The sequence below is a fragment of the Notolabrus celidotus genome, chromosome 24 (genome assembly GCF_009762535.1).
Source record: "Notolabrus celidotus isolate fNotCel1 chromosome 24, fNotCel1.pri, whole genome shotgun sequence".
Classification (NCBI taxonomy): Eukaryota; Metazoa; Chordata; class Actinopteri; order Labriformes; family Labridae; genus Notolabrus; species Notolabrus celidotus.
In genome coordinates this window covers 6,838,586-6,850,845 of record NC_048295.1, presented here as the reverse complement: position 1 = coordinate 6,850,845, position 12,260 = coordinate 6,838,586, and the positions used below count along the sequence as shown (strand labels likewise).

Here is a 12,260-nt window from a genome sequence, read left to right as displayed (position 1 = left end):
CTCGTCTCTGAAACACAGCCTCAAAAAAAAAAACAGAAGAAAAGTCTTTTCTCAGTTTCCTGGTCCGAGACGACAGATTAAAGTTGTGGTCGGGCGCGTTGCTGTGGTGATGAAATTCGACTTTGAGCTTCCTCCGGGCTTCACATTCCAGGAGGACTTTGATTTACACCAGAGAGCATTCGCCGAGGGAGCTGGCTCACCATTGTTTGCTGCTGTTTTATTATTCATCTGCTGTTTCATGTTTCAGCGCCGAATGCTCATTTAGTCCAACTCGTTCCAGCCTGAGATGTGAATGAGACTCAATTTCTTTTACCAGAAATCAACTTTTTATTGAAGTAATCATACATATAACATAAAGACATAACCATGTTTCCCCCCAATATCTATTCTCTGTTAAATAATGGATATTTTGGCATCAGAAATACCCTCTCTGTCACCAGTCACCACGAACCAAACCATGAAAAACAAGACTGCATCATTATACGTTAGCTCATACTGGAGATACGGCTAAAGCAAAACATCACAGACATCAATAACCTCACATTTAAAACCTCCCACAGACATGAGAACAGACATTTACACGTTTGTATAGTGTTACACTGTAGCACGAGCAGGCACCAGATGTGGCAGAGAGTCCAGCAGACTTGACAGGCTGCTTTGGTGAACGCATGTCGACGCACGAACACAGACGGCTTCATTATAAGGGTTCTCGATGCTAATTAGAGCTACGTGATGCGCGTTAGCTCGTCACCTCAGCATGCCCGACTGTTTATTTGCAGAATGTTTTTCTCCCCTTGAAGCGAGACTTTAACTTGACGTACATGTTCACACTACGAAGGTGTTGAGCTTCACCTTCTCTTCCTTTGTAGACGAAAAAAGCCACAAAGGACGCGTTCCACCTACACGAACACAATCTGTAAGGCCGAGTATAAAAACATGATCATGAAAAGGAGCAGAGATTCTTTGACAGCTCACGTTGTTGAACTTGAACGCGCTTCTTCGTGGCGCTCAGGTGCAGAACCTGTAGGCCAGAACACAACATTTCATTCGGCGCCCAAGGCGAAGCTACAAAGTTCTCTGTTTGTAGTTATTAATTATTCCACGGGAAAACAAAATAGAAATAATTTAGCAGAGGCACATTTTACTCACAGCTGCTCCTCCAGGAGGCCATTATAAATAATAAAGGAACATCTCTTTCTCATGTACTTACGAGTGTTTGGACCGTGATTGCTGCTGGCTGCAGCTCACACATTTGCAGTCCATGTGAAAAAGAAGCTTTTGTTTGGCGATTTTTTAAAGTCAGGAGGTTAGAAGAGTTTCCTGCGGGTGTGTAATCCCTCAATTTAAGTGTAAACCAACAAAATTATTTTAATGAGCTTCTCGAATACGAGCAAAATAATAATGAGCGGCGTAGAGAGCTCACTATAAAGTATGAAGTGCACAGGAACCGGTGATGACACGTATGTATTTGTGACACCAGTGACATGCCGTGTTCTTTCAGAGCACGACTGATTCACCGGGACTATGAGGAGGTTACAAGAAAAGTGACGTGCCTGAAAGATGACACTGCAGTTTCACATTGTGTGCTGTCACTTCTTCTGTTTTGTGTCCCCCTCCAGTGGATCACATTTTGCGAAGCTGATTGCTGTTTTCCTCCTCGTGCGCCGCCTGAAGCGCCTAATGGGATTCTTGTCAAGGGAAGTAGAGATAAGGGGGAGAAACCAACTACGCACAGCCTCCGTCTCATTTCAGTTTCAATTTGCATCAGGCATTATTTCTGGGGAAAAGGGGGAGGAATTAGATTTCCAACCCTCAGAGGAGCTTTTTATTTTTTTCTTTAAGGAGTCTGAAAACTTACTGTGCTGTGTTGAAAATCTATTTTTCTGCTCTTTGTTTAAGGAGACATTCTCAGCTACAGACAAGTGGCTTACAGTTTCCCAAGTGCTCCGTATATCCTTCAAGGTATAATTTAACATTTCAGGCATTACGCTCATTTACTTTCACGCTGAATTGTGAGAAAGGACAATTGATACCACTCTTTCTAATGTGCTTAGAATGAAGCAACAGTTAGCTTAAATACAAGCGAGCACGTAGAACTATTGCTTGTAATTTTACATAGATAACACAAAGTCATAACTAGCTTAGAAATGATAAAAAGATGACTTTTAAAAAATGATTGACAGGGCAGAATGAGCTAATTAAGCTAACGGATTAGGACGCAACAGGTGCTTCTTTTGAAAACCCAACATATCCCATGATTCTTTGTGCTGTTTTGCTTTGGTGATCACGTACGGATTAGGAATTCTAACACATCATTTGAAGAACGTGCTTTAATCTCACTAACTGGCTTCTAAATCCAAGAAAGACTGCAGTTCTTTCACCTCTGAAGAACACTTTTTCGTACGGTTGTGTATCAGAAGTAAGGAATGAATAAGTTGCACTTTGAAGAGGCTACGTACGAAAAAGTAGAGGAGTTGTGTCCCTGGTATAAATAATGCACACCTGCTCTCCTGCTGAGTTGAATGGCAAAACAGATGCAAAATTCAACAAAGCAGTACAGTTTGAAAAGAAAAAAAAATCTGGGTCCCTCTGGCAGGCTTATCTTTTTAACAAGCAAGCTCAGCTGAAAGTTCTGCTCTATTCTTTAAAAACGCACTGGGTTTATTTTGCCTCAGAAAACCAAACCAGCCCTGGATTAAGAGGCTCACTGTCACTATTCTAACTAAGCTCTGGTTATTGAAAAACGCTTAACAGTTTGCATTTCAATGCATAATCGGCTCAACTTTCTGAATGTGTAGAAAGCATGTAAGTGAATGCAAACATAAAGGGAGGTGGAGGAAGGGTTACACGGACGGACGGAGGAGCCTCTACGGTACTTTCGGACAGTGCTTGTCGCTGCAAATCTCAGCTGTCACCCACACACTATTGTCATTCATGTATTCGTACGCCTGCTTTGGAGTAAGGATACAAAGGAGGGTGGTGGGTGTGTGGGGGAGCTGAAGGGACATGGAGTGCTCGGCGATGGGAGAACACATAAAAAGGGGAACAAAGTTAAAAGAGATAGGGAATGACAGCGGTAAGCTGTCAACGTACACGGTGTATGGGACAAAGTGTTACATCACGGGGAGAAATACAGCGATAAGGAGGCCGACTGGCATTTTAATGTAACAATATCATGTCTGTAATTTGGTGTAGCTGCATGGTTTACTCAGAATCTGTTAACGAGCATCATATCCTTTTATGAAAATGTCATTTCATCAAATTTGCTTAAAATTTTCAATTAAGCTAGTGCTTCAATTTGCTTAAAGTAGACTTCTTAATGTGCAATTCAGTTGCTAATCAAATAGCAACATCCCAATTTGAAAAAACCTGTCATAATTCATTGCTATGCTAAATTTGTAATTGCCGCCTTTTTAACATTTTAGTGACCAACAAAAGAATAGCACAGTTAGCAATTCAAGCGTTTTTAATACCAAAAAAAAGAAATTTTATGTAAAGTTTTTACATGATTAATCTCAACGGCTTCCTTTTTTTAAGTTCAAACTAAATTTAAAATACAGAATTCCCCTAAATAAGCTAGTGTTGTTGTATTGAATTGTTAGAACATCTCTCTTGTCAACAGGCAGATCTAAGAGTGGTATCAATCCTCTGTATTTTCTGCCATAAAGTGCATTAGCATATTAAGTAAACCGCCCAATTATGTGACAACACAACACCCAACAATAAATGTTTCAAATAAAAGACCTAGACAAGGAAACAGCTCCAAGCTAGCTTTCTCCAGTGTTATACTAAGCTAACCATTCCCTGGTTCTAGCTTCATATTTAGTGTTACTTCTTCTCATCTTACTCTGCTTTCCTTTTTGAGCTCTAACTTTCATTCTATTCTAAAAAAATTAAGTTTATCTGTTCGGGTTTTTGCTGATGAATGAAATGTGCTCTTTAAACAATCAAGATTCGAAGGACTTAAGACACGGCACATGAGTGGAGAAACCGGTCATCACTTCTAGCTGTGATGTTTGCGCCGTGAGTGAGGGTCCCTGAGAAACCCCTCGTTAGTGTGCGCCTGCAGAAACAGGGTCCTAGTACTTGGGTGGCGCTCAGAGTAATTGGCAGCGCTGAGGCAGAAGGCAGAGCGAGTGCATTAAAGACGCCACTGAGATAATTGAGCAGAGAAGGTGAGTTTGACTAAAGCACCTCTTTGTGTGGTTTGTAAGGGCGGACTGCAGCCTTTTATGGATGTTTTTTTTCTCCTGCTAATCCACATCCTCATGCTAATGTCTGCATCAGTATTCATCATACATATTTAGCAGTGGAGAAAGGAGATTTATGTTCCATGACCGAGCCTGTTTGGTTCCAGTTTGATGCGCTGCAGCGTGGATAAACAAAATTCTACACACTAGGCTTTCTTATTTATGCATACCATGCAGTAAGGCCTTCTTCAAGATGTCGATGTAAACATGCACCTCCAATATCAGCTTGCATCACAAAGTTGCTCTGCAAACGGTGATGCTAACCAAAATCCCCCAAAGTATGCTAATTTTTGGATAGATGCTTTAAATACAAGAGGTGATGAAACACAGGTCAGTAAATTTGAAACATTAAGTCAGAGCTCGTCCAGAGAAACCGGACTAACTTTGTTCCCTTTGATGTCTTTTTGGTGTAAACATGCTGACTACTTGGCATTCAGCTTTTTCAGGAAATTTGCGAGCGGACGATGTGCAATAGATGAACTCCGAGAACACATAGAAAGATGCCCTGAATGAATGAACATGAAACAACATTAAATAAAAAAAAGGAGCTGAACTGGTTCAGTGAAAGTCCTCATTCGTAAACAGTATGTCTCATAAATAACCTTTGGCACAGTGAGTATTTACATGTACATATTTTCAGTGTAGTTCTTCACTAATAATGTCTGTGAGTGAACAAACTGCCAGGATGAACAAAGACTTACAAACAGCACAGGCACTTGATGTTCTCCTCTGGATGCAACAAAGCGGATGCTGCCAATAAAAGAGAAGGAAAAAAAGTCACCACACTGAAACAGCGTTTTCCCAGTCTCACATTCTGCAGCCATGCACACGTATTTGAAAGAGACCTTTTAAAAAAAAAACGGCCTCGCAAATGAGGGCAGGGATATTACTCAGCTCATGACTCATAGCACATTAAGATGAAGAGGGAAAATCAGGAAATTGGAAAAACAGATGGTACACGGACTGACTGCTGCCCTGACAGCCACCGAGGTGACCACCCAGGATCCCCACGAGGCTCAGCAGTTGCCGGTGTTGCCGACAGTGGTGTAACTAATCTTGGACACGGAAGTGGCCATAGACGTAGCCATGGAGACAGCCGTCGTGCCGTCCTCGCCCGCCTCCCTCTTGCGGCACCACAAGCAGTGGCGGCAGAAGCGGTTGCGGCAGCAGCAGGCGAAGGTGGCGATCAGAGCCTTTCGGAAGCGCGTGTTCATGAAGCAGTAAATGATGGGGTTGACGCAGGCGGAGCTGTAGGACAGCAGGTGGATGAAGGAGATGGGCGCTCCCGAGAGAGCTCTGGAGGCCGACCTCAAGTCGAAGGCCTTCCAGGTGTTGGCGGAGTAGAGCGGCATCCAGCAGATGAAGAAGAGCGCCACGATCACCATGAGCATGCGGATGACTCGCCGCTTGGCCTGCAGCTTTGCATCTGAGGTGTTGCTGCGGGCACGCTCGGTCTTGGCTTGGGTGGCAGCAGCTGAGGCGGAGAGGGTGGGGAGCTCCACGGCAGAGTTGGGCTTTTTTGCTACCTGGGCGTAGCAGCCATCATCGTCATCATTGGCTGTGAGAGGCTTTGCAGCACCGTTCTTCTGGCCTGCAGAGAAGAAGTTGGTTGATAATCATTTCAATATAACATAAATCCTTTCATGGTACGTTGCACCGCCCTAAAGCTGAGGCACAACTATTCACCTGTTTCCAATGAGTCTCAGTTTCACTGTAAATATCAAGTAACACAGAGGCTAATGGCTCACTACAGAGCAATTGGGGAAATCAGGCCCAAAGCTGAGAGCTGCAGTGAAAAAGAGAGCAAGACAGAGGGAATTTTGTCTGGACTTACTTCCACATTAGGAGGGGATCTTTAATGGGCAGTGTGAACAGGGAGATTCAATCATAAACCTCCTGTTTTAAAGTTCACACAGGAACAGAGCAATGTGAAATACATTATTACTCCCTCAGGGGGGGGGACAAGGTAGGAGGAATGATAATAGGAAAAAGTCATATGCATCTCAAGGCTGTGGAAAACAAAAGGTAGAGCACAGCAACAAAATGAATAACAAGAAAATTGGTTGGAATATTGCAAATCTTCCCTTTAAAAGGCGTAAAAACATTGAGAATTTAAGTTCATCCTACAGGAATACAAAACACTGTGCTCAGAGATTTACAGCTGCTGCTGCTGCAGCTTCAGATCGTCTTAACCTCGATGAATCACGCACAAGACTGGACTCCATGGAAACTGGTGCGCCTCATGCACGCAGTTGCAGCAGCAGTTATAATTCACCTGAAAGGAATTTATTGTACCCCAGATATTTTTACTTCTCATGCAAGGCTATGGAGGAACTCTGAGCAGGCCGGAGAATAAGCAGACTGCAGAGAGAGTGTAAATTTGGATGTAACAGGTGCAGAACCTGTAGGTAGGAACAAAATATGTCAGTGTCTGCTGAAGGCAAAACAAACAGATTTTCCTCCGCTGGCGTGTTGCATTATTTGTCTACTTGTCTCTGAGAACTCATTTGCATTCGCAGGAATTACACTGCATTAATGACAGAACACTGAAGCTGTGTCCAGATTTGCTGAAATGTTGTTAAACCTGCTGGGTCCCGTCTTCCCTTTCAGTTCTAGTTTGACTTGAATCAAAGTGAACAGTTTCAGATGTTTTTCTGACAGATCTCACCAGCGGTCTCGTTGCTCTCGAACTGCATGCCCCGAAAGAGCTCTCTGGAGATCATACCATAGGCTATCATCATCACGACTCCCGGGATGAAGAACAATACGAACAGCAGCAGCACATACCTGAAAAACAGGCAGAATTGAAAAGACAAGGGCTCAAAAACAACTCACAGAAAAAAGAAAAAAAGAGAGAAAACCTGAACTACATGTGCCCTCAGGACCAGCCGGTAAAAACACCAGATTCTCAAGCTACAGATTAAATAACTTCTTGAATCCTGCACATGGATGAAACCTCTGAACAGCTCTCTTTACTCCTGTGGTGTCCAGGGAAGGTTACTGAAGCGTCTCAGGCTGGCTCTGCAACTTCTCACTGTTAGCTAGTTTACCACACGCAGTTTTATGTTGATGCAACGTTTGCTAAACTCCATGAATATTGCATGCTGCTGCCGGTTTATTCGGCACTAGCTAATACTCGTAACTGTCAAACTTAGAGAATATACACTGTACAAAGTGCTGGTGGAGTAGACTTCTAATGATCAGTATATTCTGCTGAGGTAAGGATTTAGATGCTAAGAATGCTAGCTAAAAAGTTGCAGTCTGAAGTCAGTGATGGTTCAGTCAGGACCACGTCAAAGGAGATAAATATTTGCCTGCAAAAAGTTATATTTGGCGGTTTGGATCTGTTCTGGGAGCTCCCTACCCTTCAATGTGCCTAAGTGGAATGCAAAGCCTGAGGTGGGCAGAGCACACAGGCATCCCAGTGGTACAGGCATCAGTGACAATACATATGAGACTGGTGAAATCAGACGCAGCATGTATTCAGCTGATGTTCTGCCAGCCAAGCTTGTTTTAGTCCACTAAGGTAGCTCACATAGAGGCATCAATATTGCAGCTAATAACACCTCACAGGAGCTTTGCAGGTGGATTTGAGCTCTGCAGTTCGCAGAGTGAGCTGATCCAGTCGGACTAGTCATGTGCTGCAGGTCTATGTTGTTGCAGCCATCCTGTTCAACCTATGGAGGCTTTCCAACATGACCTTTTTAAAGCACTGTTGACATATTGACAGTTTACACAAGTGTTGTGCAAATTTACACTCTACATTGACTTATGGTAACAAGACAGCCTTACATGCACACAACACACAAGACAGCACGCATGCTTTTACATAAGCCTCCAGCCAGAGTTGCGTTTTTCTGCGCCCAACATCCTGTCAAATAAACACGGTTAAATATGCCGTAATGTGACAATCGCGAGACATTTTCTGCTCCTCCAGGCTGTGTGCTCGGGTGTGTTTTGATCATAAAAGATCAATTTTTCTCGCGCAGAAAGAACAACGGTAATGGCTCTCGATTTGCTTGCCAGAGTGCCTGGAGTGATGACACCTCAAAGAAGAAAGTAGGAACATGAATGAAGCGGGGGAAAAAGGGAATAAAACATTGAAAGGAGATGTTAAAGCAGAGTACAGAATTCAAAGAGCTCTGGGACTGGTAGCATCTGTATCAGGCTGCAGAAAGCACTTTACATATAGTCTCTATAAGACTTTGAACTCTGTGCAACTTTGTTCGAATGTGTTTAAAGTAAGACGGATGCAGGAGCACTTGGGGTTACAGGGGAATGGATGCTGTCAGAGGTTTAATGAATAAAAGAATACATGAAAGACTTAGAAGTTAATTATTTTGACAACAAAAAAGAAACCACTGAAAAAAGCTGTCACTTTGATTGTAACAAATCTTTAAAATCTGCTCTACATCTCCCTTTTTATTCGATCAGAGGACGCTCCTCTCAACTGCCGACGTCCGCCGCGCACATCACTCACATAAAAGCGACAGCACACAGGAAGAGGCCGGGGGTTTCTTTCGTTCTCTGATATTCTAATGCCTCCCCGGGTAATCCTCTGAACTCTACTCTCTCTTCTTTTTCCACACGTTTCAAATGCGCTCCGTTCAAAGCCTCTCATCAGCTGGCCGTTTGATAACGTGGAAAACCTGTTGGACAAAAAGCCGTCAGGATGTAAATATAAAGAGTGCGGGAACACACTGGTGGGTATCTGAGCTTGTTTGGTCTCAAGGGGGGGAAACCCAGGCGGATTGGAGCCAAGGCAGGAAGACACATGATGGAAAAACACATGATGAATATTCAGAGCTCGCTCATTTGACTGCACCGACATCACCACCTGAATGCTTCATGATTATCAACCCGGAGAGGCTAGATGAAAATTATATGCACGTTTCTGCGCTACAAAAAAATACTTATGCAAAATGAATTCCCTTTTTTTATGTTTTAAGCAAGTGGTTCTCAACATGGGGGTTGGGACCCCTTGGGGCGGTCCTGAGATGCCTTATATCTATATTCTAGATAAAAGCATGCAAATTCAAGAAGATAGTAAAGACAGAGAGATGCGTATAACTTGTGAGTATCCACATATATACTCTGGCCACCCCATATCAGTACCCCAGGTGGGCCCCCCAGTTAAAAAACCTAGACACGCCACTGCTCTCCACACTTTCTCAAGTCTTTTGCACTCTGTCCCGTCATATTTGAAGCCACATTTGCTTCTAAATGTCTTCTTTCATACTGATCGCACCCTTAGAGCAAAACACTGAAAACCAGCAGACAGTGCTCGCCTCCAAGGCATCATTTCAGCTACCTTGTTTTTGAAGAAGGTGTCAGAAACATATGCCAACTTAGATTAAGACCGGTCTTCAAATATTATTGACGTCATAAAACAGTTTTATTGAATAGTACAAGTTTTATTGGAACCCACTGTGAGGAAGATTTGATCCAGGTGTTAGTTTCTGATAAAACATTTAATACCCTATGACAGTATAGATGTAGTAAACTGTCTGGGATATAAAGGACGCCATGAATGCCGACAGGAATATAATGTACGATGTGGCTTCCATGATTTCCAAAAAGATTGTTACATTTTGGTGATTTTGAGCCCATGCGGTGATTTCCACTACAGAGTCATGTCTGTTTTTGTACTGAAGATGATGAAACCCCTTATATATCTGCAAATTCACTCTGAGGAACATAAATCTGAAATTGTTGAACTATTTGCTTACACAGTCTCTCACAGAGAGATGAAACCCTTCTCTTTTTTTACTTCTCAGAGACTCCGCCTCTCTGGAGTGCCCTTTCAACACCCAGGCATGTTTTGACGTCCCTGTCACAACTTTAAAAAAATGTGAAAATTAGCCTATATTTCTCATAAAGCTTTAACATTTATCAGTTTCAACATTTGATATGTTGGCTTTGCATTGTTTTCAATGACATATAGGGTTTTAATGATTTGCAACCCATCAAAGTCCTAACTTTTTTGGAGCTGAGTTTGTTTATTGATAGAAATCTAATTAAAAATGGTCAATTTATGTCTTAATGGCTCTTTAGATCGTTTGCTTCAATAACTCTTTGCTTTGCTTCATTACTCGCAGAAAAGAGTGCCATTTTCCTTTTGTCAGAGGTGGATGAAGAAGGTGTTTTAACCCCTAACCCTGGTGTAATTTCAAAGATGGCAGGGGAATTAAAACTTTAAAAGGACCTCACACTTCACGACACATCATGGACTTCTGACATTTCATCCCCGACTTCTCCCCTCCCCCTCACTGAGCAGACTAATTAACCGGTCTCCCACTGCCCCGTCGTTCCCAGAGAAGCTTTACAGCTTGATAGACAGTCGGAGGAAAGGGAATTCTTCGGAGTGTTAACCACAAAAGGCTGTCAAGTCGAGAAATGAACAAGGTTTTTGTCATGTTCGGCTTCTTCTGTATTTTAATTGTGCTTTCCTTCAAGCTGTTAACAGAACAATCCCTGAGTATCGCATCCCAAGATGCTCTCTGCTTATTCATCTACTTTCTCACAACAAAGCAGCATTTATTGGCCTTCAGAGAGAGTGAAGACGGATGGATAAATTTCCTAACATCAAACCATCTAGACTACCGTGGCGATCGTTTCTCGCTTGACCTTTACGAGCTCTACTCTTCCATCTTTTCAGTGTGGGAGTCAGGAGGAGAGAAGCTATCATGTTAATTGGAAATGACGGCAAAATGTTGAAGTGCATCCTTGAAAACACCAATATGGACACAAAGGGTAGACGCATTATCTTCCCTATCTGCGCCTAATGATGTAGTCCCACGTTTGTTTTTGGTACGACCCCCGCTATGCTGGAAAACCATTTCAAACTCTCTAATAACGCCTCGTCGAGAGCTGCCTGGGCACCTTTTAAACCCTAAAACTGTCTCCCATTTAATGACTCCATTCTTTTCCCACACACCACCTCTTGTAACCACCTTTCAAGTTTCAACCCAGGGCTTCAGTAGAAATGAGGAGACTTTTAGGAGACTTCTCTCCGTCATTAGCTCCTTTTTACCACTCTCCAATTTCTGCCGATGTTCTTTTGTCAGAGAGGAGACCCAGTTCTGCCCTTCTGCTCTTCAAAATGTGAAATTTCTGACAAAAAAGGGAGAGCTTTTGAAGTTGAGTTCTGGGGAACTGTCAGATGTGAGTTTCTCCTTTACTTGAAACTGGGACTTTTTGGCAGGTCTGACCCTTGAGGGTCAAAAAATGAGCTAAAGTGTCTTAACTTATTAGCTAACTTGATCTTACCTGTTCTGTCATGGAAAAAAAAAAGAGCAACGGTTGGCCGACAGAAGTGATAAGAGTTAATGATACGAAAGGCAAATCTATTGAGTTACCTTTGTGAACTTCCTGTTTATCTGTTTCTGGTGAGTCTCAGCTTCACTGTTAATTCTAAGTTAAACAGAGGCGTCATGCTGGTTTACTTCAAAACCAGGAAATGTTTTTTGTTATTGTCTGCGGTTAATGGTCCTTATGTTACCATATGAGAAGAGCAGCCTATAATGTGATTTTCTACATTAGACACGCCACCTGACAAGGCAATGGCCACCCCCTGGAACCACCCCTGCTGGTGATCATTAACATATATCAGCAATTTTCTCTGGATTTAGAAGAAAATACAGTGTTTACAAATGCTGATTGAACATGAACTGTAAAGGAGTGGAAGTTTTAAACAGGAAATTAAAATTTCATCCCTCCAAACTACTTCCCAGAGTGAGTAATCAACACATCTGATTGCATTGTTCAAAAAATGAAGTTTGTTCTGCTTATCCTGGTAATGAAATAATACAAATTAGGTCTGTCTGGGCATTCTACAGCAGACCCAGGCATACAATTCAACTTCATAAATCTCACTCTATTTATCTTTTATGCAGTTATTCCAATGTGAGTCGTGGAGGCTTATTCTCTACATTACTGTAATGCATGGGCTGGCTTTAAAGTGTTTTCTAATCAGTATGGCCGCCATGATGTTATGAAACAGATAGCAGG

The 12,260-nt window shown here is 42.5% G+C and overlaps 1 protein-coding gene across 2 annotated transcripts in view; it reads right to left on the bottom strand.

The window, feature by feature from the left end:
* Nucleotides 1-307: 307 nt before the first annotated feature.
* Nucleotides 308-12,260, bottom strand: part of LOC117808287 (cholecystokinin receptor-like) — a 31,052-nt gene continuing 19,099 nt past the window's right edge. Inside the window, exons 4-6 of one of the 2 annotated variants that reach the window (XR_004630209.1) lie at nt 6,919-7,037; nt 976-5,841; nt 308-899 (exon numbers count right to left, since the gene is read on the bottom strand). Coding sequence is in view for 1 of the 2 variants with exons in the window: in XM_034677945.1 (XP_034533836.1) it covers nt 5,267-5,841; nt 6,919-7,037 (694 nt within the window). In the remaining variant the exon portion in view is untranslated. Of the gene's footprint in view, nt 5,842-6,918; nt 7,038-12,260 lie in introns of both variants that reach the window. The other variant, XM_034677945.1, reaches the window with a different exon arrangement.